The sequence below is a fragment of the Grus americana genome, chromosome 1, assembly GCF_028858705.1.
Source record: "Grus americana isolate bGruAme1 chromosome 1, bGruAme1.mat, whole genome shotgun sequence".
NCBI lineage: Eukaryota > Metazoa > Chordata > Aves > Gruiformes > Gruidae > Grus > Grus americana.
This window is the reverse complement of record NC_072852.1, coordinates 83380633-83407157: the sequence shown is the minus strand read 5'-3', so window position 1 is coordinate 83407157 and position 26525 is coordinate 83380633. Positions and strand designations below refer to the sequence as shown.

The following is a 26525-nucleotide window of genomic DNA, read 5'->3' as shown; positions in this document are numbered from 1 at the left end:
CTCCCAAGCTCTCATATTCCCTCTGTGCAGCAACAGGACTGGATCTACACATTGCCTCTTCTCATCATAGAGGGCCCATATTTAAAGGAGCTGGAAAAACAATGAAACGATATGATAAGAGGGAACAAAAGTCATTGTCATCTCCCATCAGCTATCAGTATGCTTTGAAGCATGAGATTTGATTATCCCAGTCATTACCATGCCTAATAATACTGCAGGATAGTAACAAGACTCATAAATCAGTATTGAAAGATAAAAACCTTTTAAAAGATCCCTTGTTTCCCCCAAGGAATAAAATCCAACTGTCAACACCACAAGCTCACCTTTGGTTCTATCTGTTGACTCCATGTCATAGACCATTATGACTGATACAGACTCCGCAAGGCAAATTTAGGCCAAAACATCTCCCTTCGTGCATAGTATCCTCTGTATCCAAGGCCATTAAATAATGTCTATGGTGACACCTGAACAACTCATTTGTGGGTTTAGGCAGCTCTAAATGGAACTACAATGTTACTAGGTTGTTTTCCAGGCTTGGATGAATTGGGGCTACAATGTCGATGAAGATCCATAAGGTTCAAACAACCAGGACATCATTTGCTGCTTTGGATTTTACAATGGTTTCTATCACATGACCTGTCTCTTCATGTCGAGGAAATTTAGCATGTTGAGCATGTCACTCATGACACCTACATGAATGATGTCATGCTGGGAAATCCACTCTGCTTCTGCATCCATTGATTTCAATCAGTAGTTTTCAGGTTCCCAGGTGGCAGTGTTTAAAGCCTGTTTCACTGTGTAAAACCAACAGTTATTTTTTAATCCAGCTTCAGATTCACAGTCATTAGATACAGTTTTTCTTTAATTCTCGATCCTCTCTCTCTACAAAAAAATAAATAATACTGTTCTTTCTCGCCAGGGGAAATCTTTCATTTGCCAGACTGAAACACAGGAACCTGCAGCTTTCTCTACAAGGCAAGACTTTGAACTTGCAGAAATGGTTCTGCTTTTGCCGTGCTGACCTACCTTTGACACAAGGAGTCTATCAGTTCTGGTTGCCTATGAAAAGTTACATCAGCAGCCATCAAAGATGGCTCCTCAACCTGTGCAACTCAGAATGCCTGCTGCTTCCCCATCTGCTTGTGTTCATCCACACTGCCACGCCAGGCTGGATGCATTTTCCATGGGGGAGCTCAAGTGGAAGTGTTTCTCATAGCGAATGGCTATGGGAGAGGGATTGTACCACCAGACATACCGCCACACAAAGCCGAGCTTTGGATTGTTTGCAACTTGTAGTTTCCCTATGAAAACTTTTACTCCTGAACAGAACTTCTCAATTTGACACTTGGGGGAGATTACCAGTTCAACTGCTGGTGGTCATTTTCTGTAATATACAAAGTATTAAATAGCAGCAGCCTGACTTCAAATTTGGCAGCAAGTTGGAGTCTCCTTCTATTCCTCAACATTTAATTCAAGCTACTTAGCACTGTAACATATAACACATGACCTCTTTGCAAGCCCTAATTTTACTGCTCATTAGTCTATGTACCTTGACAAGATTTTCAGTGACGCTATGGCTAATAGTCCATTTTTCTTAGAAAGATATCTACCTTCCAGCACAATTGCTTGTCAGTAATGTCAGTTAGATTAGAACAAGAAATCAGAGTTCAAAGCTATTGAAAATGAGGAGGGGGGTAGCAATATCCCAGTTTGTCCTTTTGCTACCCTGTAATATAAAAAAAAAAGGATGCAATTTTTTTTTTTTTCTGCTACTGCTGTACCCACAGCTTCCAATGAGGATTTGGGTTCTACTGTGCTAAGACAGCCCTGAGGAACAAATAGCCTAAGCAGTTATGACAGGCAAAGGAAGCACTTTTAGTCCTGTTTTTCAGATATAAAAGCAGAACGTATAGACTTGCCTGCAATCACACAGGAAACCAAGGGCAGAACAGCACCTTGAACTCAGGACTCTGATTGTCAGATCTGCGTTTTCATCACACTCCTGAGCGTACATATTTGTCTTTGAACTAGTACAGGGGTATATAATACTGCACCAGAGCCGGGTGAGTGCTAGCTCACAGAGCTATTTCTGCAAAGCAGTTCCAAGCGCACTGAATGCAGAGCTCTCCGAATACTTTGCAGTCAGCTCTGTGCAGCATGTCATCCAGGCGTGGAATTCACTGCCATAAGAGGATGTTGAGTCAAAGGCTGTAGTCAAGTTTCTTGAAAGGCTGAAAAACAGCCTGGTTAGTTTAGGCAATGGGACTGCCTTTCTTTTTTTGGGGGGTTAAGTTTAAGTTTTTACAGGGTCTAGGGTTGCTGGGTCCAAGGCTGGGTGCTGATGCTGAGCTGCTAAACTGTCAGACAGAAAATTAGTGATTGTGATTTTCACTAGGGGAAGACTCTTTTTATTTAGCGTTTTGATTGTTTTGCCCAGGAGTGGCAGACAGACTTTTCTCTTGCTCAGAACTTGATCAGAAGTTTCTCACAAAACTTTCAGCATATGTTACTGGAAAAAAAAAAAAAAAGTCTATACCAGGCTAGACAGGAAATCTGTTTCTTTTTCTTTGCACTTTTGTTTCCACCAGGGCTAGTGAATGCAGTGTGCAAAGTAGCTGTGATTACAGCACAGCTAGGACTAGAGGATTTTAGAATGGTCTGTACTCTAGAAAAAAAACCCTACCCCAAAACAACAAAACATGAGGATAAATAAGGGGAAGGGAGGAAGAGACAGAAACCATCCGTGAGGTCAGGTGGTTAAGTATTTTTGGACTGCCAAGGTGGTGATCTTAAGTGAAAATAATGCATTATGCAGTGGAAAGCTAATGAGAGCAGGTCTGTTAAACACGGACTTGGTGTTACTTTGCTCTGGAGTGCTTCAAATTACACAGGCCCAGGTTGTATTTGATCACCTCTCCCACTTTCACAAAGTGAGCAGCAGGCTTTTATATAATGTACATGATCATATACTGTAGGGAACAATCCTGCACTGGCAGGGGAGGGAAGCTGATGACATAATGGGTCTTCTCCATCTCGAAGTTATATGATTCATCAATTAAATGAATTCAGTGGGATAAAGCAGCATGAAAGGGCAATTTCCCTGTAATATGCTGCCTGCCGATTAACTCTTCCCTCCCAATTTCAGCCACACCGCTCGGGATCCAGCCTCCACCTCTATGCCCAGGAGCCTCCGGCTGCGCAGCCCCACCCGCTACCGAGCACACAGGGGGCCGGGGGTCGGGACCGGGGCCAGCAGCAGCACCAGGACCCCGGGCCGAGCCATTCCGTGCCGGGCCGGCCCCGCACCACGGGGGCGCCGGGCACCGCAGCCGCCGCCGCCGCCCGCCGCGGTTGCAGCATCGCGCTCCGTGCGGGATGTGTAAAGCCCTGCACCACTCCGGCCGCCTCCTCTGCAGGTGCCGCGGCGGGCTACCAGCCGGGGAAGGGGGGGATCGGGCGGGGAAAAGCGACGACCCGCTCCACGCTGCTCCTCTGCGCGGCGGGGGCGAGTGCTCCGCGCACTTGCCCGGGCCAGTTGTGCACCGCCCCCCCCTCCCCCCCCCCCCGCCTTTCCCCGGGGACCTGCTCGCTCTCCGCAACCCCCGTTGCCCGCTGCGGGCTGGGGCGGCGCGGTGTCCCGCAGCGGGCGGCCGGTGCCGGCGGACCGGGGCGGCCGCCTGCATTGCGTCGGGGGCGCGGCGCGCAGCGTGCCGCGGCGGCGGGGGCCGCGCTGGCGGGGGCGGCCGGCCCGGGGGGCAGCGCGCCTCCCCTCCTCCCTCCGGTCCCGTCCCCCTCCCTCCCCAACCCCCCCCCCCCGCCCGCCCGCTCCCCGAGCTGCACCAAACAGCTCTCAGGTTTCTGCTGATACTGCAGCATCAAGAAATGGCTCGAGTTTGCTCCTTGCTCTTATGCATTCAGCAGCCCTTTCGCTCCTGCCACACGCGTCCAGCTCCTGCCTCCTCCTGCTGCTGCTGCTGCCGGGACGAGCCAAGACCGACTCCGGGGATGCGGCTGCAGGACTGCGGCTCTCTTACATCTCCCCAGCCGCCGCTGCCCAGCGCCCGGCTCCTTTTCCAGCTATCTTAAGGGAAGAGAGCAGGAAAGCCAGCAGCTATCTAGGACTCCTTGATTTTATTTACTAACTCAAGCCTTTTGAAAAAGGTACTTTGCACTCTTTCCACCACCAACCCCCACCCCCCACTGCGGTTCTCGGCAGAAACTAATTAAACCCACTCGCCCTTGGTGCAGCCTAAGACAGTGTATGAATATTTCAGTGTCTCGCAGGCAGCCCTGTAAAGCGATCGCTGTCTTATTAAGAGGGGCGCAAGAGGAGGAGGAGGGTTGAGTTTGCCGCTGCGGTTTTTGTTTTGGTTTGGTTTTTTTTGGATGCTGCTGCAAGGCGACTTGACGCATTCCGGCACTGGCTCCTACTCCTAACCAGCGCATCTCACTCGGAGCAGGTAAGGAAAAGCCCTTTCTCCCCCCGCGCCGTTGGACTCTATTTTGGACAGTTTGGGTCTGGGATGTCGATCTCCCTCTCCTCGTCTCTCTCTGTTGTGTTTAGCTGCTGCAAAGCAAGAGAGGACATGCTTTGCTCCCTGTCCCCTAATCCCCCTAATTGGTGTGATGAAATTGTCAGTGCTCAGCTAAGCCTCCACCGTCTGTGAAGTGGGGAGCGTGGTGATCAGGAGACTTATCGCAGGAGCTGACCCTGCTGAAGTTGCCCGGGAAGCCTTCCCGATGCGCTCAAGGCACCGCAGGGTCCACATCAGCCCCTCTTCCTGACTCGGAGGCCCCGGTGCGTGTCCGGGGATGTGTGGGAAAGCGTAGGGCTCCGCTGCGCTGCCGTAGTGGGAAGAGCGGGATGTTCTTGCTGGTGTGAAAGCCAATCCGTTGCGCCTGAGCGTGTGTGTGTGGTGGGGCTTGGGGGCTGGTTTATTATGTTTCTCTCCTCCCCGGCAGCTTCCATCCTGCAAGTGAGCTTTATGCCTTCAAAAGCAGAGTATCTCCATCCCTCCCTCCCCAGCGCACGAGAGGACCAGGGCAGTGGGGGAAGGGGGGGGGGGGGGGACAGGCGACGGAAATTTGCTGAGTTGGCATTGCAAGGACTCGCCTCCCAGCTGCCCCGTGATTTATTTATTTATTTATTTATTTGTGTGTATGTGTGTGTGTGTGTGTGTGGTAACTTCGTGACAGCAGCCACAGCGATGGTCAAGTCAGCGAGAAAAGTGGACGGATCGAGTTAAAGGCAAAAGGAGACGGCTGGGGAGGGGACCCCAGCCTGGGGGTGCACTTCATAGACCTTCAGCCTCCTGGCTTGGGGGACAGGACCCCTCACCTTACCTGCCCTCTTCCCCCCCTAAAGGTACTTCTTCCCTCTTTCTTCACCCTCCCATCATCCCTGATGCCTCTCCCTTCATCCCACCTCTCCTTTGCCCTTTTGGATATTTCCATCCTTTAGGCTCCTCATCCACCCCTTCCTCAAGCTCTCCATCCCAATTCATCATCCCTCCCTGCAGACTCTGAGCCTCCCCTCCCAATCCCCCTCCCCTCCCCCCCAAACCCCCCTTCCCACTGAACTGCCCTGGGGCTCTCTGCTCTCCTCCATCCTCCTCCCCCCTCTCAAGTCCCTCTCCCTCACTTCTCCTCCCCTGCTCCTGGGTTCCCCTTCCTGTGTGCCACCATGACCGTGATGGCCGGAGAGAACATGGATGAGACTTCTGCGCTACCTGGCCACCCCCAGGATAGCTACCAGCCCGCTGCCCACGATGACCATGAGTGCTGTGAGCGCGTAGTGATAAACATTGCTGGACTACGCTTTGAGACGCAGCTGAAGACCTTAGCCCAGTTCCCCAACACTCTGCTGGGCAACCCCAAGAAGCGCATGCGGTACTTTGACCCCTTGCGCAATGAGTACTTCTTTGACCGGAATCGACCCAGCTTTGATGCCATCCTCTACTATTATCAGTCTGGGGGGCGGCTTCGCCGGCCGGTCAATGTGCCCCTGGACATGTTCTCTGAGGAGATCAAATTTTATGAGCTGGGTGAGGAGGCCATGGAGAAGTTCCGGGAAGATGAAGGATTCATCAAAGATGAGGAGAGACCTTTGCCAGAGGGGGAGTACCAGCGCCAAGTATGGCTCCTCTTTGAATACCCAGAGAGCTCTGGGCCTGCAAGGGTCATTGCAATAGTCTCTGTCATGGTGATCCTCATCTCCATCGTGATCTTCTGCCTAGAGACATTACCTGAGCTGAAAGAGGACAAGGAGTATACAGTGCATCGCACTGACAACACCACCCAGGTCTACAAATCCAACATATTCACAGATCCCTTCTTTGTTGTGGAGACCCTGTGCATCATCTGGTTCTCCTTTGAGCTGGTGGTGCGCTTCTTTGCTTGCCCCAGCAAGACTGAATTCTTCAAGAATATCATGAACTTCATTGACATTGTGGCCATCATCCCTTACTTCATCACCCTGGGTACCGAGATGGCTGAGCGGGAGGGGACTCAGAAAGGAGAGCAGGCCACCTCCTTGGCCATCCTGAGAGTCATCAGACTGGTAAGAGTCTTTCGAATCTTCAAACTCTCCCGGCACTCTAAGGGCCTCCAGATTTTGGGACAGACCCTCAAAGCAAGTATGAGAGAGCTAGGTTTACTAATCTTCTTCCTCTTCATTGGGGTGATCTTGTTCTCTAGTGCGGTATATTTTGCTGAGGCTGAAGAACCTGAGTCTCATTTCACAAGTATCCCTGATGCTTTCTGGTGGGCGGTGGTATCCATGACCACTGTGGGCTATGGTGACATGTACCCTGTGACAATTGGAGGCAAAATCGTAGGCTCCTTGTGTGCCATCGCTGGTGTGCTGACAATTGCCCTGCCTGTACCTGTCATCGTGTCCAACTTCAACTACTTCTACCACCGAGAAACAGAAGGGGAAGAACAGGCTCAGTTACTTCACGTTAGCTCCCCTAATTTAGCATCTGACAGTGATCTCAGTCGCCGCAGCTCCTCCACAATCAGCAAATCTGAGTACATGGAAATCGAAGAGGATATGAATAATAGCATAGACAATTTTAGAGAGGCTAATCTCAGAACTGGCAACTGCACTGTAGCCAACCAAAACTGCGTTAATAAAAGCAAGCTGCTGACTGATGTGTAAACAAAAAAACCCAGAATCCCCACTCACAGCTTGAAGACTTTAGTGACACAGTCACACTTTGTAGATGCTTTACTGATAGTCTTTGAATGCTTTATTTACCTCGTAAATGCATCGTTGCATTGCGAATTTTTGCTCAGCGATAAAGAAGCTTCCAGGATCCATGAAAGATAAGATTTTGTTTATTTTTAAAAAGCATTTTCCACCTGGTAAATGATAACCATTTGAACTAGTTTAGTTTTAAGCTGTATGACGCTAGACCTAAACCTTTCCTCTCCCATCTCCCTTTTTGTTTTTGATGAAGTTAACTTAAACTAAGCAAGACAGTTTTTAGAGCTATAAAGCATATGCATGGATTCCAGTAAAAATATTCTGCAAAACTGCACAGCTGCAAGAAAGCGCATCAGATAATAACAATAATAACAAAAAAAGATTAGCAAAAACCTGCAGCAAGCATTTGCCATGGTTTTTATGAAGGAGCGCAAATTTTCCTTCTGCCCCCTATGTGAAAGATTACATACTTCCAATCTACAGATCCACACAGCACCTTATTAAAAACATATTTAAGCCTGGTCTCTTTTGCTGTCCATAGAAGAACTATTCTAAAAGGAAAATAACAAACAAAACTGAAGACAAAACATCTGCAATGCTGCTAAGTTCTCTTACATGCAGATGATTTAAACACACTTTTCCTTTTCCCTGTCCAGAACTGGATACAAAACTTTAAGCCCCTCTGTTGCAAGATAGCACAATGGAGTTTAATATAAGCATGTTTGAATTTGATACTATTTATTTTATAATCGCATGCCTGAAACGTTACCTCAGACAATAGCGGATAAGCTTTCGTTTGAACTGAATCTTCTAAAAATAGGTCCTTTATCTCTCTTCTTTCTTTTCTTTTCCTTTTTGATTTGCATTCACCAGAAGTGCACTCCTTAATTTATTAAATCGTTGGCTAGTAATTTAAAGTACTGTATTTAAGTGCGTATGTTAGTCAAATGGGAACAATAACTTTTGGAGATCAAAGCATGTTCAAATATTCAGCATTATGGCCTATTTGATTAAGGTGTAACTTGAATTAATTAATGCATGAATTCAATAATAATAATGATAACAATAATAATAATAACAATAAAAACAAAATAAAAAGTGCTTGATAGACCGAGGGCCTGAATGAACTGATTAGAGAAACATGATTGTTTTCCTGCATTGCTCAGGGAAACGTGTTGGCTTTTGTCCAGGCGTTGTCAGAAAGGAACACATCCCATCCCTTAAAGGGAAAGCTATATGGAAAATTAAGAAGTCAAGTTATATATAGCAACACCTAAAACCTAGTATCCTTTATAGTTGAAAGGTGCAGATGCATGCTTTTTGGTGCATTCTCAGAATGTAAATGAAACTTATCTATTATATGCATCCAAATTGCAGCAGCTGGTTTCTTTTGCAGTCATTAGTTGAGACTTCTTATATTCCCCTAAAACTCACTGAAGAGACTCAACAGATTGATTTAGATAGTTGCGCAGTGCCTTTATCTTACATCCCCTAAATTGCTGAAAGTGCCTCCAGGAACTGAGCTGATCAGAGATAGCGAAGGGCAAGGCACCAACACACTGTCAGGAGCGTTCTGTGCTGCCTCCTGGCACGTCGCAGAAGGGGGTAGAGAAAGAAAGAAAGAAAGAAAGAAAGAAAGAAAGAAAGAAAGAAAGAGAAAGAAAAAGAAAGAAGTGAGAGAGAGGGACGCAGAAGAGGCGGGCAGAGATCACCAGCGCCCATGGGATACCTTCCTTCCCCCGCCAGTCTGATGCTGCAGGGCTCAGCAGTTGCTTCTGCCAAATAACTCATAGTTGTGTTTATGCAAAACTTCAAGTTTCCCTAGGTTGTTTATAGAGACATCGCTGCCATCATTGTATCTGCCCTTCCTTTCCCTGAGATGGCTTTTTGGCAGCCTGTCCCAGCATGGCAGGATGCAGGAGGAACTAGGGACCAGCATGAACTGTGGCATCGCCCAGTCAGGCAACCAGACTGCAGGGCTGTGCTTTTCTTTCCTTTGGATTCCCCATCAGGTAGTGGGAGAGGCTTTCCAGTGCCCTCCCATCCCTGCCTCCTCCATCCCCATTCGGCAGTCTGTCAGATCTTAAATCCCATCGCAGATCCTTTAAGCCATATTCTTCTTTCTGGTCCCTAACCTTACTCTATTTCCACCATCGTCTGGTGAAGGAAGCAACACTAGGAGAAGGTATCTTCTGCAATATGCCAGCCTTGACTGCTAGGCCCTGGAAGATAATAACCTTTGATCTGAAGTAACGTAGGCACTAATCTTTATTTTTTAAATGGACAAAGTTGAGGATCTTCATTCTGCACTTAGCATGTGGCCAACTGCTGTTGAACACTTCTCCTTCCACATTGTACAGATCCTTTCTTCCCCTATCTTTCTGATATATGTATGTATGTTTATAAATATATATATGTGTTTCTGCGCATGAGTGTGTGTCACACACATACACAGACACACACATATATTTAAAATCAAGGCACTTAGAGCTAAAAAACCAACCCTAACTCTGCAGTTACGCACAAGCCTGACCTTCCAGGTTTCCAGAAAGACTTGACTTTATTTCTCACTGTGTGGCTTCTGTGTGCAATCAAGAACCGAGGGAGCTCTGACTCCTGCAAGAAATGCAAAGCATCAGATAAAACAGGGCATTACATCCTCTAGGTAGATGTTGTAAACCCTTCCTGTCCCCCAGTCACGCCCCTGCCCATCATACACCTCTCTCCCCATTAATTTCTGGTGGTCCTGATCTTCCCAAACTCTTGAATTCTAGGATATGAATTCTCATGTCAAAATAGACTTGAATGCTGCACTCAGCTTATAAAACAACCAACTGACTAAACTAAACAGCAATAATCAATTCAGTGCTGTGGGACTGATGATCAGAAAGTAGCATCTGGGAGATGAGGCCTCACTTTGGTAACTTAACTTCTGCCATAGTTGGGTATGCACACCTTAGTTTAATAAGCAGAATGATAATCGTTCTGCATATATAAAGAGAAAAGTGGTGCATGCAGTGATTCTTCTTTGTCAGGAGACTGGGATGGATCATTAGGACTCAGGGTGTTTTGGGGAGCCTGAATGTTGCTTTGTCCATTTATAGCTCATTGCAAAGGATCTCAATACATATGGAGTACAGGAATTAACCTCATGTAGCATAGGCATGCGTTTTTGACAAGTTTGACACAAAAACCACCACCAACAACCTCTTACTCCCTTTACATAGGAGTGCTGAAATGTCTTTGTGGGCCTGAAGGTGCACTTAACAAACTGCCTGTTCTTACCATCTTGCATCCTTTCCTTTTTCCTTCTTCCTTCCTTCCTTCCTTCCTTCCTTCCTTCCTTCCTTCCTTCCTTCCTTCCTTCTTTTCTTTCCTTCCTTCCTTCCTTCCTTCCTTCCTTCCTTCCTTCCTTCCTTCCTTCCTTCCTTCCTTCCTTCCTTCCTTCCTTCCTTCCTTCCTTCCTTCCTTCCTCCCTTTTGGCATTTTTCTTTTTGCCACACATGAGCTTTATGGGGTTGTTTATTTCAGTGGAAGAGGACTGGAAATGAGCTGATGGCCAATTTAATGCATCTCTGAAAGAGTAGAGAGACCTTCGTTCCTTTGGTAGGGACCTCCCAGAAGCAACGCCCGTGTTATGGTGGACGGAGAAACCAGTAGATATGGCAATCATCTTAATTGGGCTGTAGTTTGATGAGGCAAGGCAGCTGTTCCAGCGTAGGGTGTCACTACCCAGGCCTCCTTTACCAGCCACTGCTCTGTGCCTCTCTGTGTTTCTTAGTTGCCCCCGTACAGCTTTTTCTTCATCCACTCAGTGAAGGGGATGAGGGAACTTCTCTGGCATGAGCAAGGCAGCAGTGCACTGCAGTGCAGAGGCAGGAATGAAGTGGAGAGGCAGTGGGCAGGAATCCCATAGGCTGGTATCACTGCCAAAATTCCCCATCTGGTCCTACCATACTTAGGTATAGAGCACTAGGGAACAGGCAGAGGAGCAAGGGGGAGAGTGAAAGTGAAAGGCTCTGTACCCCTTCCTTCACAGAACTGAGAGGTTGCTGCAAGACTGCCAAGAACTCAAATCCTCTGTGTGGCAGCTCCAGCAGAGACAATAAACTGGATTTACTTGTTTTCACGAGGAAGTTAGTGTGCAGTAAGCCAGGGTGTGAGTTCACAGCATCCTAGCAAACCCATGCAGATTACCTGCATGGAGTCTCTTAAGCCTTATCTCCACTGGGGACTTCAGGAAAGCTAATCCGAATTAATGAAAGGTGTGCATTTAAAGTAGATTTGTTAAACTGCTTTAAAGCCCAGCATGGACATTCTGTTGCAGTATAAAAGCAACCTTAATCTGATTTGGAGTCATTCTTTTTGGAAGGAAAGTAAGCTGAATTGAATTAAGGCTGCTTTAATTCTGAACACAATGGGGCTTAATGCAGTTTACCTCATCTGCCTCACAGTTCATTCAGATAGATAAGCCTTTAGTAATCATTAAATGTAATGGAACTGACCCTACTTTGCAGGTGGTGGCTGGGCAGAGCGTGGCCACATGCTACAAAACTCTTAGTACGTGAGTGCTGGAAATTCACAGCTTGGCTTACTGAGGGCTAACATATTGTTCCTGGTAACAATTCTAGTGATTTCCTTCCTTTGTTCCTGGTTTACACATTTGTAGGTGTGAGGAGAATCAATCCCGCTGCCTTCTGGGAAGTTGACAATGATCATGGCCCAAGGAAATTAACTTCCACTTACAAAGTCTCTAACTGTGCACGTGCTTAATGTGATGTACTGTTGATTATGTGGACAAGCACTTGAAAGACAGTACGAAGCACTAGAGATAGGACAAAATTCAGCAGAAGTCCTCTTGTTTTCAGCAGTGATTTTGCCCAAGTAGAGATTTCAGGGATCAGACCCTTCTTAGCAAATCATCTGTGTATCGTTCATTAGAGGCTGCATTGGCCCAAATCAACAATTGGAGCTGTTGCAACTTTTATTGACAAAGATTTTACTAAGGGACAATTATTTTCTTTAGACAGAAGTACAGAAAGTTTGTTTCTGTTATGAGAGCGCTGAAGCCCAAATGTAACGTAAAAACCTGCTTATTTTTAAGTATAAGGAACTGAAGGCAAGTTTCACTTTTCCATAGTTCACACTTGACAGTGCAGTTTCTTATATGCACATACATTAACCGAAATGAAATAAACACTAGGACAGGAACATCTGAAGTTTATTAGAAAAAGGTGGAAAATTGTATTTTAGAATAAGATCTTCTTCATACATATGTAATATACAGGGAGAATATATTCCTTTCCAAATACTAGCTTGAGAACTGTTTTTAGAGGGGTGCCATTCTGGATTAACTAATTTCCCCGAACATGAAGAAGAGGGAAGTACTGCAGCTTTTCCAGGAATGGTCTGATCCTGTAGGCTTCCAGCAGCCTGGTGCCACTGATGGTCACAGTAATTTCAGACTCGCAGGAATGCAGAACCAGCTCCAAAGTGCGATTTACCCTCCATAGCCACAGAGCTGGACGGAATTGGAAAGCTGTCCTTGCAATTGCACAACGTGGTGAGTTTGTTCCAGACCTGCCTATCGCAAGTCTGAAACAGGCTCCTTTTCTGAGATGCTTTAACCAGGGACCTACATTTCAATTTTGGTTGGATTTATTTCAGGCTGAGTTTCTTTTTCTGTTTTCTGTTGTTCTGGCTTTACTTAATCAGGTGTAGAGAATTTATTTTTCCTGAAATGCTTATCAAGTATTCTTAAAGGTGTCAGTATTTGTATCTGCAAAAATGAAACTTCAGGATGTTCTACTGTTTCACTCAGTACAGGTGAACTTGCCACCGGTGAGGTCAACAATTTATGCTGTCAAGGCATAGCATGCTTTGATATTTTCAAAGGAAATGAAACTGAGGTCTTAACTGAAATTTGTCTCAAAGTATCTGTTAATATCTATGTAATTCTGTATATTAGCAAATGTCACTACAAGTTACAAAAAAAAAAAATCATCTTCCATTTCTAGTTTCTATAATAAAATGAAGACGTTGCATTCAGTTCCTTTAGGTGCATCAGTCTTTGATCCATGTTATTGTTTCAGTGACATTTCTATAATGTAATTGGGATCAAATGTATATTTTACTTTTGTACAAAAGTAAAAAATGATATTTTTATGACTAAATTCAGCAAACCCTTACCTATAACCTGCTAAGATGAAATCTTTTTTTCCTTTCCTTTACATGTAACCCATTGTTTTTGCAGTATGTCGGTTTGAAATGAATAAATAACAGCTGTCAATATAACTGTATATGGCCTCTCAGACATACCTCTGATTTTAATGATCAAATATTACCGATGTGAAATATATAAACTGAATAATCTCCATATGAAAGTGCACCATCAGGGCAACAAAACATTTAAGCTGACACAGCTGTACTTATTTCCACCATTTACAAATCGCTTACACTTTGGGTCAAGTATGTACTTCATTGTCACATTACAGTTCATTTTACTTCCAGTAGTGAAATCGTTTGACTTATCATTTTTAAAACATCTAATGTTATGAGTTCTTGAACTATTTGAAATGCATAGTTTTCATCTATGCAATTTTACCTGCTTCTGTACTTGTTCATCTGTTCATACTTGGCATCAATTAAAGATAATTTTTAAGGATCTTACCCAGGATTATTCTGTCTGGTTATTTTCTGGAGTCTTGTTTCTCTGCTGTCACTACTGGCCAGTTCTTCCTGAAATGAATGGTTGGTTCATTGATGGTTTTCTTATTGAATGACATAAGAAATGGCAATGTAATGAATGAGAAATGTGGCTGTGGGCTTTGAGGGGCTTGTAAATGTCAACTCAAGCTGTACAGTACATTTAATCCAAGGGTTTGGCTTCCATAGGCTTTGGATCTAGCCTTGAGTGAGTAATGTTCTGGGGCCAAACTCTGCTGCTTTCACTGCTGAGACAGCACTCGGTTCCACCAAAACCAATGGAAATAAGATTAAGCCTACTGATTGTGTTCTCCAAAGGCTTGTGGGTATCAATTAGCATGTTACGGCTACATTCCTGAATCTGAACCACTGTCTGTAGCATTATCATATAAGTGCTGACTGGAAATCAGGTTTCAAACAACTGTGTGACTGATCATGGTTTTTGGTTTGGGTTGAATGTAAGCAAGTCCAACTAACTTGGTCTGGTTTTCTTTGGAAAATTGATTGTTTTTTCAAGGTGTGTTTCATGCAAACTGCTCTGATACAGTCATGCCTGCCATGTGTCAATATTGTATTATATATAAAGAAGGCAATGATGTAAATGCTAATTATTTTATGCCAAAGGTATGGTGTATTAGAAGTCCATCTATAAAGACTGCCAAGTCTTTATGTAGATAGGTGCAGTTTGTAATAATGGGATGCATACGAGTGCTGATTACATATGGTGAAATGAAGTGAAAATACCTTATACGAGACAGAACATTTTGCATGGCCTGTCATGTGATTTTATTTACTTATTTGTTTTGCTTTCTTGGTCAAGAAAAGCTTTCGTCAATGAAAGCCTCATTCATCAATAGCTTCAAGTATATTTAGTCAGTGCTACTGAATCTCACATATAAATTGACAAAAATTGTTCTGTTGAGCTGACAGTACAGATTTGCAGTTATTGGTCTTAAATGGGTCTAGTTCAAGTCATTTGTCTGTTAGCTGCTCTGTGGTGGTGTTCTTAATTCAGTGAGGTACTCAAGTCCATTCCTCACTTCAAGAGCGTGGTCACTGTCATTGAGTTTTGTTGGCTCTAGGCGTGTCTAAAGTCTCATTGCTTCTTCCTTTTTTCTTTTCTGTCTAAAAAAAAAAATGAAATACTTTTTTATCACCTATACAGTATCAATTTTCTCCCTTTTGTCCTTAGCAAAGCTGCTGTTGCATTGTTTGGATCAAATTGTAATGTTGCTGCGTAACCTGTTTTCCTGAATCTACAATTCGCTTGCCATATAACTCGTTTCTGTAGCCCTCTACTAGTTCCCTCCCTTCTTGGCCACTCTTCATCTTGTGAAATACTACCCTTCAAACCTTGAGGTCCTTCGTGGTCTGTCTCATCACACCTGTCATGGATGTAGCTCAAAAAGCTCCTTTCTCTTAGGACTGGGAATGCCAATTCTGGTATCACAATCATACACTTTTTTGAAGAAAGACCTTGCCTGTTTCCATCTATGCTGCCTTCTCTGTGTGGAAAATGTTCCTGGTAGGTTCCTTTGGCCATGCTGCTAACAAGATAACATCTCATACTTTATGATTCCTCATCTTTCCCGCAGCCTGTGTAGTCACTGTACCCCTTGGTACATCTTGTACTGAGATACTTATTGTGATGTGGTCCGTTTTGTTAAGTGGAGGTTTTCAAGCAAAACTGTGCACATTCAGGACCAGGTCCTAGGACATGTTTTTTGCCCTTTAAAATGACTCCATTAAAAAAAAAAACAACATTGTGTACTGGGTTAGTTGAGTCTCTGAGTTAATTTCGTACTTAAAAGTAAATAGATGTGTGTGGTTTATTTCCCCCCAAAATGCAAATCCTCCTATCTTGTCTTTTATGCTTCATCAATTACAAAAATTCTGTGTATTGAGTCCTTCCTTTGATTATATCAAGCCGCCTCCTTATCTTGTAGGTTTTCTCTGAAGCAACCTACACTGAGGAAAAAATTGTGGTTCTGCAGATGTAACTTAGATAACAAAGTTGATGATCCACGGAATAGGCTCCTCTTTCTTCTTCAGCTGCACTGGCACTCAGGTTATAAGGGGAACAAAGACTAATTCTGCAGACTTTCAACAAAGAGAGGGAGAGAGTCCATTCAGTAACAAGGTGCTCTTTTTATATGTTACCGTCTTTATATAACATTGATGATTTCGGCATGAATTTGATTTACCTAACAGTTAGTCTTGGAAGCAACTCAGCTTACATATGCTGTTTGATTAATGGATACAAAATTGCTTTACGGAAATGTGAATCTCAGGTGTGAATATGTACTCCCTTGCCATGCAGAAACTAGATATTTACACTTCAGTGAATAAGAATCCTAATGCTCCGCAGCACACAATGACTCTTACCTCTGAAAGCAAAAAGAAACTTTTCTCACAGGTGTGCTGTTGCCCACTGTTAATGTTTCATCCTTCCTCTAAAGCATCTGGAGCAGCTGCCTTCAGGGCTAGCAGTCTAAGTCAGATGGCCTGACCGCCAAAGAAAATCAGACCGTCTGATTCAGTGCTATCCCTGAGAGCAGCTGCTGTGTTCTGCTGCAGCCAAGCTCTGCAAATATGTACAGGGAACTGTCGTGCTCTTGAAGTAAACCAGAGCCCACAGAATTAAATAGAATTGTATCTTTTCACTTCAGAAGACTGTAGAAAGTCTGTGATTTCATGCTCCCTTTCAGTCTGCTAAGAAAAGATGAGAAATGTTCTGTACTCACAGGCTTCTAACAGGTACTTTTAGAGTTGCATTATATCCCATGGTTGGTCTCTCTATAAAAATGCTCACTTTATAGAGTGTTGACATTAAGCGTTTGAAAATCAAAGAAGCTTTAATTAGCACAACAATACTTCAATCCACTCGGCTTCTCTAACAGCTTCCTAAAATACCTCACATTTTATTCCAACGAGAAGACAATTACGACTCTTGAATAGAAAGCTTTTACAGCTAGAAGATGAAAATGTAATTGTAGGTGGTATATTTGGTGACCTCCTCTCACTAGGTAGGAACACTAGCACATTCAGCTTTTGAGCAGGGGAGCCTGCAGTTGTCCCTGAGTGTGATAGAGAGGGCTGCATGAAAAAAGGATGGATGATCCTTAAAAGGAGGACAGGTCAAGGACAAATGTGTTTCATGGGTCACCATTTCCATTTTACCTGGTTAATGGTCACCATTTCCATCCTTCCTGGTTACAGCAGAGTGTGAGGAATGGGAAGTTCACCTGCATTCAATTCACATAAGAAGCCTGCTGCGTGACACCCAGATGCAATGCGAAGTGGGGTTTAGTGTCCCACAGTTACCTAGGCTGATACCATTGATACAGCCTACAGTTCCTTCAACAGATTTAGCTAAACGTCTTTGATTTGTACAAATAATAGAAGATCGAATGCCTGAGGGCTTGACAATCCAAATGTACCTGCTATAGAGGCCATATGTAGGAGGTTTCCTTTGTCATTTCAGTCCCTGTAAGAAATATCTCATATTTTTTCATCTTGATATCTACAGACAGGTTCACCAGGGAAGGAAGTGGCTAAGCCCACAGCTACACTCCCGAGTGGTGCACACATCCACGTTCATGGAGTCACATTCTGCTTTTCCAGTAGCTCAATTACTTTTGGTAGAGTTATTTTTGTTTGACAAGGAATACATAGGGCCTGAACCAGGCCCATAGCACAGTATAAGGCTAAACTTTATTAAGAATAATTCAGTGGTGAGCAAGATAGAAAAAACAGCCATCCAAATACTAGCTCTCCAGACAAGCCAGGGAAGGATTCTCCAGCTATTTTTCCATTAATACTGAGAATGTAATATAGACTTGAACTATATTTTCAGGTTGGAAAAAAAAAAGTTTTTAATTTATTGAATATTTAGCTCATCGATACTTGGCCATTCTGAACACAAATCGGCACGTAAAATTCTGCACTAAAGGATCTTCTAGACTTTTATGTCATTTGGTTCCCTACACATTCTGGATTGATGATGGGCGCTGAGACTGCCAACAGGGTCCTGCCTCCAAGTGGAATCACTCGGGCAATGGTAGGTGTTGAGATTATCTTTGTCTTCCTCAGGTGACTTTGACTCTTTCCTTCTGTTTTCAGTGTGCAGTATTCATCTTCAGCCCAAAAAAGCCAATTCCAGCTTACAAGGCAGGTAGCTTTTCTTTGGTTCCTTTTCTAGTTAGCCAAATGTTGTTATGAACCTGGTTTGCTGAACTTGGACTGTTGCCGTGGCTTTTGATGCAAATAAATCACTTGCAAATGTTCCTGAAATACTCAGAAATATGTTTATTTCCCACTACCCTGATATCTGCACCTTCAATTAGTGTCATTAAGTTTGGTTGTTTCAGTTGCAAACTGTTTTTTTTTTCAGGAATTTGAAAAGATAAAAGGGAAATTGATGTTTCCCAAAATGTACTTGAACGGCTTCCTCCCAAAGAGGGGGAATTTTTAAAACTGTCTTTTTTTGTTTGTTTGTTTGAATTGAGTTATCTTGGCATTACTTATTTGGGAAAGAATAAAAAAATAAAAAAGGATCTCTGTTACTTGGGGTACATGCCTTTGTTATGATTATTTAGATGATAAAAATGGCTGGCATTCCAAGAGAAGAGCTTTTACTGCTAATGGGGCTTTAATGTAAACTCTTGTGATACTTAATATTGAGATCCTGAAGAGGGTAAGATATGAATATTGCAGGAACAGCTGCTGCGTATGTACAGTAACAGCATGGTGTTTAGAGGGTAGTATCTCTGCAGCGTGGTGGCTATGCGGTTCTGGAGTAACAGCCACAACTGGTCATTGGAGTGTAGTAATACAACTGGAACTGAGTGTTGGCCACTGAGCTGAGAGCCTGGTTAAGACCCCAAAGTCACCCTGGGTCATTGCTTCAGTAAGGCAATGGTTCAACAAAAGAAAGAATTAACTTTAAGGCTCCAAATACCAAAAGAGAAATCTTTTTGCCTATGAGAAAAACACTGATCTGATACAAACTTGCATGTCTTGAACAAATTTGTTCAATAAATTGTGGTGGGCTAACGTCTTCTTGTGGACTTCGTGCCACATTGGCTTCTGTCATTTTGTCTCTATCATTTTGCACCTTTTTCCTCTATGCTTTTGTTTATCCTCTTGAGTTTGAGACGTAAAACTGGCACGAACCAGAACACTGTCATATTTTGTGTGCTGTGGCTAGTCTGTCAGAAACACCATCGAATGCCCTAACTTAGGTGAAATTTGTTTTGCTGAATGCTCCAGCAAGTCTATATGTTTGGTGTGGAGACTTTGAAGACACTGATTCAGTCCTTCTGGAGTAATGTTGAATTGATCTCCAACATGGCAGTAAGAGGCATCCTTACTCCCATTTGGCACTGGGGACAAGAAATGCAGTAAGATCTTGGTATCATTAAAGACTGTGATGCCTTCCTGGTGTCTGGGCAGAACTGGAGTTCTGCTCTGGTCTGCTTTGGCTTTGTGTCTCTTTGCCCTTTAAATATTTCATGTGCTGTTCTCGTCATTTGGTAGCATTCCAGTGTGCTGTTGAAGAGCAGACGTGTTTTGTCTCAGAAGTAGCTGCGTTTCAAAACTGGGAAGGGAGCTTGTGTGACAGTTTATTAAATTGGTAAAGGGTTTGGGGACTGTTCAGGATGACACATGCTATGTTAATATAGGGTATCAATCTATGTATCAGAGGATACTAAACAGCAGTCTGAAACTATGGTAGTCAATATCTTCAATTATTAATTAAAGGTAGTAAATGGAATCTGGCTATCACTGCATAGTATACAGACACTGTTGCTAATGCATATTCAAAGCATGCATTCTGTCTGACAGGGCTGTGATGTATTTTTCCTGGTCTTCAAATGTCTGCGATCTCATCCACTTATGACACTTCAAAAAGGCTGCTGAAATCCACCAACATGAAGAGCAACCCAGAGTCCTGCTGATCTTAAAGGTCTTTTCCAACCAAAATGATTCTATGATTCTATGCTATGTCCACACAACCCCACATCCCAGTTTGCAATATCTGTGATTGGGAGACAGGCAGCAGAGTGGAGGGGTGTTGGTCTTTTGATTTCTGTGTCTCTTTTTGGTAATACCCATCAAGTTCTTACTTCTGTGACTTGGGTACCAAAATGAATGTGAAGAACGCGGGAACAGAGATGCACTGCTTGCATCTTGTGCAGCTCTTTGCTCCCATATAAAATTAAAAATGCCTTGGTGCAAATCAACATAACATTTCTTCTGAGCTAACCAGCTGAGAGTCTTTCTTTCCTATTCATATATGATAATTATTTACATAAATAAGAGCTTTATATAGCCAACAGGGAGGAATCTTGCCCATCAAGTTCCTGTGTGGTACAATAAATAGGAAAAAAAACCCCTTCTTTTAAAGGAGGGATGTGTTAAAGTGACACCAAATAAATTTTCATCTATTGGTGTTTTGTGACTCTGGATGGTATTCTGTGATCACATGGAATGTATGATTTAAGATAATAAAATTAACAGTTGGAGGCAATGAAATATATATATATGAACATCTTCTATTTTGCCCATAGGGCTCATAACCATGATGCTGTTTTACTGAAGACTTAAATACTTCTGTTTCACTGTGCATAGATTTGAACTTAATTTGGAACAGTTTATAAAAAACATAAGTGATTGTTGGAGAATTAATGTGATATTATCTAAGATACAGGAGAAATGTCAGCTTTCATGGAGACATTTACAGAGCAAGCTAACTTGTTAATTCCTTCTCTTCTCCAGAGTTCTTTTAACACTCCTCTGATAAAGCCAGTGTAGCAGTATCAAAAGATGTGATTTACTGTAGTGGAAGTTAATATGCTCCAGGCTTCATTTGCTTTTACAAGAAAGCCTAAATCCTCCTGCAGATAAATATTATCTAGAAGTGTAGTGGAAGAAAGTAACTTTTTCTCTCACAGTAAATCTCTGCTATGATACTTTAAATCTGCTCATGTATCTTACTTTGTGCAGAACACTGTTAAAAATCCATACCAGTATCTTTTCTACAAATATAGCCTACATGCACTTTGGAGGTTTTGTTAGTGTAGCAATACCACTGAATTTTCGCTGATGCAGTCTAAACTGTACTAAAACTTACACCCAGCTTCAAGACTTCTTACACTCCACGGTGAAGCGCTGATGAGCAATTAAAACAGCTGGATCTTTTCAGAGTGTCATGGCTGGTATGATGTGACTGCCTCTTCTACATCTCACAGAAAGTTATTAATCTCATGTGATTTTTTTTGTTGGTTTCAGGGTGGGGGAGAATTCAGCTTTTTGCTAGCTGTCTTGAGACACAAAACCTGACCAGATAATTTTATGGTCACAGAAGAATCTTAATTCATTTTAAACAAACAGAAACCTTGCTGCACAGAATAGCATGGGTGGTTTGGGCCACTTGGCTCATGGTCTAAGTCTTCTGTAGCTGGGAAGGGTACATCAGAAATTGACTGAGTCCAGCATGAAGCATTGGCTGAGCCAGTGTTTCCTCATTTTCCAGGATGGTGGCAAGGGAGGGAATGAAGCCCCTGTCTCTGTAGCAGGGATGCAGACTAAGGACCACTTAGATGCTCAACTGGTTTAAATGGGTTGGGTTCCAGGGAAGCCAGTGCCCCCATGAGATTACCAGTGTGAAGAAAATGAGCGGGCATCAGCCATGAAATTGTAGTACAAAAGCAGCTTATGGCAGCAGAGAGCAATTCAGGGCATTTGTCTGCGAATACCCGTGCATTTCTGAGCTGATCTTTCCAAGTGCCCTAAATTCCTGTTGAGTTCAGCACCTCTTAATATGTTACTGACAGGAATTAAATTAACAATGACATGTGGAAAAGCAGTAGACGCTGTTGTTTGAATGTTGTTCTGCCATTAGTTCAGATAAAACTTGCATGCTCGTTACCCACTCAGGACAGGGACTGTTGGTTTGAAGCACCAAGTAAAATGGAGGCCTGGGTCCCAGGGTGTGACTACACTAAAAATATGAGTTAAAACAAGGATTTTTTTTTTTTTTTTTCATAATCTTGGCGATTAGTGTTTAAAATAAAGCCCTCTCTGATTATTTCTGTTCAGTAACATCTGGAGTGAGGCAGGTGTTTTATGGATAAATGGGAGAAAAGCTCTCTGCCTCATTTTGTTTACAACCTGTGTGAATAGCATCTCTGTGGAAGCTGAGATAGTGACCGACAGGGAAACGGAGATGAAAAAAGGTCTTGCTATTTCTCAGTTGTTTGAACTTTTTCAGGGTAGTACTTTTTATGGGAGGTATAGGAGACTGATTTATTCTTTGCTGTACTCTTTCTTTCAGGGTTTCTGTTGAGTAACATGAAGTCAAGCTCAGTAGAAGCAGTAAGATGCTAGTCCTTTTATGGGTCTGCTAGGAAATGGATTCAATAAATGTCTCTCTGCTCATAAATATTGTACAGAGACACTATAATCTATTGATAATATGACTAAGTTACATCCTACCAAGTAATTGTCTTAGCCTCCCCAGTCTTTAGGATGCATAGCTACATAAAAAATCCATGTCTACAAATACACTGTTCAACACACATGACAAGTTGACAATTTACTCTGAGAAAACTTGGGTGCTAACAGTTTACTGCCTCCATCACTACCTGACTCTGCAGAGTCCTTGCCCATAGAGGTATAGAAAATTCCTGATGCGCTGGTCTCTAGGGCACACAGGAGTTTCTTGTGGCCTGTGTGGGCTGCTGAACTGCAGCCTGCCCTATGCAGCAGAAGTACCAGGCGAGCAGGCTTCCCTAGCTGCTGATACAAAACTGTACAACTAGTTGACTCTTTAGTCACATAGAGCTGGCAAGAAGCGCGGGCCTGCTTCTTGTCATGGGACTGCATCATGCGGCAGGCAGCAAGGCGGTGTAATCTGTATCTCTCTCCCATGGCAGAATGAGCAAGGCAGCAAGGGCTGCCAAGAAAACTGAATGCCGTGCCTATCCTCATTTTGTAGTGGAGAGGAGAGATGACTGGAAACCACTCCCAGCACTCCCCTTCTTTGCAGTTCTCCAAGGAACATGATACTTCTCTTACAGCTCTTGGCCACATGGACATTTTGGTGTGTGGCTCATGGAGCCAACAGAGTTCTATCCTCTTAAGAGTGTGAAGAAATGGTGTGGTATAAAGAGCAGTTGTGCAGGGCATCCTGGTCCATGCCCTCCCTTCCCCTTGCCCCGCCTCCCCTCCCCGCTGTTCCCCTCCCCTTCCCTTGCGTTCCCAGTTTCAGAATTAATGTTATCTGCAAATATTTCCGTAGCCCATGGTACTTATCCTTTCTCAGCTGCAAGCACAGGGTCTTGCTCCATCCTAATCACATACTTCTTCTGTAATTTAGATGACTTGCAGCTGGTTTGGGTCATGGCAATCTCCAAGCTAGTGGGGAGGGATCATTGCTCTGGAGTGATGCAGGTCAGTAGCGTGGCAGGAATCAGGGACGGAAAGTATAATGTAGGGAAGACAAAGCTGTTTTACTTGTTTTTGCTTCCTCACATTGGCTTTCCAAGGACACAGTCATCTGTACTTGAAGTTTTGTGATACATGGGGAGCTAATATACTGACTCACAAAGTGCCAGAAAGGGATATTTGCCATTCTCTTTGCACTCTTTAACAACAAGCAAGTGTAGTTCTCAGGAAAACCAGGGATGAGGAATAGTGCTGTTTTCATTTGTGCTAGTCCAAATACTGAAAGTCATTATTTTTTGCTCAGCAGTAATACAGAATCACAGAAATGCTGAGTTTGGAAGAGACCTCTGGTGATCGTGTAGTCCAACCCCCATGCTCCAAGCACTGTTTCCTAGAGCCAATTGCAAAGGAAATTGTCCGGTTGTGTTTTTAATATCTCCAAGGATGGAGACTCCACAGCCTCTCTGAGAAATGTGTTCCACTGTTTAACCACCTTTGCATTAAAAAAAAAAAAAAAAAGTATTATGTTTAGGTGGAATTTCTTGTGGTTCAGTTTGTGCCCATTGCCTCTCATCCTGTCACTGGGTACCACTGAGAAGAGTTTGACTCTGTCCTTAAACCCTCCCCTGTCAGTTATTTAAACACATTGGTAAGGTCTGCCTGAGCCTTTCCTTCTCCAGGCTGAACAGTCCCAGCTCTCTCAGCCTCTCCTGGAGCATATGACAGATGCTCTAGTCCTTTGATCATCTTTGTGGGATGTGTGATCACAAGTGGGACAGTGTGATCACAAGAAACTGTGAATTCAGAGGCATTTGGAGGCCCATCTCTGCACGTACATACCAGATTAGTAGCTTGGAGTCTGTCTCTGGCTGGTGTGACTGGTAGTCCAGTTGTCTGTTCTCTGTAGCACCCAGTGCTACAGAGGAATGCACAGGAACCCCAGAGAATGTACATGTAGGACCATCTAAGTCACCTTATATATATGTATATTCTCATATGCAGTCTCATCCTGATTTCTCATACATAGAGATTGCTTTAAAACCTAAAAGGTGAGGTTCAGTGTCTCTTTCAAAAGTTAAACAGGTAGTTAATGAGAAATACTGTTGAGATATATATACATATATACATATACATATACATATACATACACACAGTCTTTTGCATATATTTCTTTCTCTGAAGGTCAAGGCAAGAACCAAAATGCAAAATCTAGAGGCAATAACTTTCATCATAACTTAAAGAATTATTAACATGGGGGACACCTGTTTGATACTGATTTAATTTGCTTGAATAGAGTTTATTCTATGCAGATTTACATACATAAAGATTAAAGCATATATTTAATAAGATAAGAGCAAAAATGCTAATTCTGGGAGTAGAGGTTCTCGCGTCTGGACTTCCGGTAGACCAGTGGTCTAATCAAACCTGCTAGATTTATAAGTACCTTGTATGCATAAAAGCTCTCAGGTAATGGGAACTGCTGTAGGTCCATTGATTTCCACTAAGTTATGCCATTTTACAGCAGCTGCAAATTGGTCTGGTAATTTTGGCAGCAAAATTAAGTTGGAGAGAGGCGAGGGGGTATGGGTGTGTAGGTTATTCACCCAGCATTCCCACTCCTTCAGTATGCACACACATATATACTAACTATTCATTAGAATTTAGGTTTGAGATAAGTACACTTGAATATATAAGTATACTTATTTAGTATCCCTCTAATTGTATGCCTACACAACAAGTTCACTTTTTTACTTGGAAAAGAAGATGCATTTCATTAGAAAATTATGTAAAAAGAACTACTCTTTTTATTTATTTATTTATTTATTTTGCTATTATCAGCAGTAGAAAATACTACACATTGGCAAAAATATATATTCTATGTCAAAATTTTATAGGAACTGCTGACTGCAGTACATTACAGAAATGGAGGCTGACCAAGGAGCCCGAACTAGAGAAAACAACAGGAACATGTGACTGATAAACAACACGTCAAGACATGTCAGTGCAATGAAGATCTTGGCATTGAGCTGTATTTGGAAGAAATTGGTAGTGAAGGGGTGAAGGACACTGGCTGATCTGCCATAGTACATGTAACGATGTCAGATACTAAAGTAGATGTAATGACATCAGATACTAAAGGTAGTTAATGCTGTTGCGTTGCCAGAGGTAATCCACTGGTTGTGCTTCCTCATGTTTACGAGGCTGATTATGGAACCAGAAGAGAGGGTGTCATTTTTAAGCCCCTTGTTTCATTTGAAAATGTCAAATCACTTGGATGCCTTCATCCACACTGTTTTGTCCAACTTGCTTGAGTTGGGCTCAAGACTTGGAGGTAAAGGTGCTCTTTTCCTCACGTGGCATCACGTGGGTGGTGCAGACAACATTTCTACCCATAGCTGTGTGAGGCACGCATCCCAGGGAAGACTGTGCTTGGTTGTCCTGGAAATGTCTTAATTATTTGTGTTTGCTAGTTTTGATAATCGCTGATTACTGCTGTGTGGGATTCAGGCAAACACTGAAAAATTACATTCATCATAGCCTGAGGAGATAGTGGAAACAGTGCTGTGCGTTGATGGCAGTGTGAAGCAGATGCTGCCACTGTAAAAATCCAGGCACAGACAAAGGACAAACTCTGCACTGGAATACACTGTTATAAATCAGTCATCTTCATTTTAGTCCATCATTGTCGATGAAGGAGAACATGGACAGAGTTATGGCAGGGAGTTTTGTCTTCAAATGGGACTAGTAGTCTCTGCAGAATCAGAAAGAAAATATGCTTAGATTCTTCTGATTTAGGGGATATTTTGACCTGAAATCTAATTTCCAGACTAGTGGAAGGAGGAGTATTGAGTTTTTTTCCAGTTGCAGAAGTTCTGGTGCAAGTGTAAGAGTCAGAGAAAATAAGGAAGGGGTCTGGAGTCACTCAAAGCAGGAGTGTGTCACCAAATGGAGCTCACTTCCCAGCTTATGAGATGAAGGAAGGAAGACACGTGAATCTTTGGCCTAAAGGAAGAGATTAAAAGCTTCCTTTCCTGAAATATTGATGGTTTCACAAACCAGCAGCAGAAGTAGAAGGCAGAGGAGCTTTCACTTTTCTCAGTTTACTTGCTTTCAACAATATAAAAATCTCAGCTACAGAAAACTAGCTGGAAAGCTTTTTGAA

At 43.2% G+C, this 26525-nt stretch overlaps 1 protein-coding gene across 6 annotated transcripts in view; it reads left to right on the top strand.

Moving 5' to 3' along the window:
* Positions 1-3836: 3836 nt before the first annotated feature.
* The window catches only part of KCNA1 (potassium voltage-gated channel subfamily A member 1), a 139230-nt gene continuing 116541 nt past the window's right edge, over positions 3837-26525 (top strand). For 2 of the 6 annotated variants that reach the window (XM_054842912.1, XM_054842921.1), the window contains exons 1-2: positions 3837-4460; positions 5197-6559. In XM_054842912.1, the coding sequence (XP_054698887.1) occupies positions 5684-6559 (876 nt within the window). In that variant the 5' untranslated portion in view covers positions 3837-4460; positions 5197-5683. Of the gene's footprint in view, positions 4461-5196; positions 13864-26525 lie in introns of those variants that run through there. The other 4 variants (XM_054842894.1, XM_054842930.1, XM_054842903.1 and 1 more) reach the window with 4 other exon arrangements.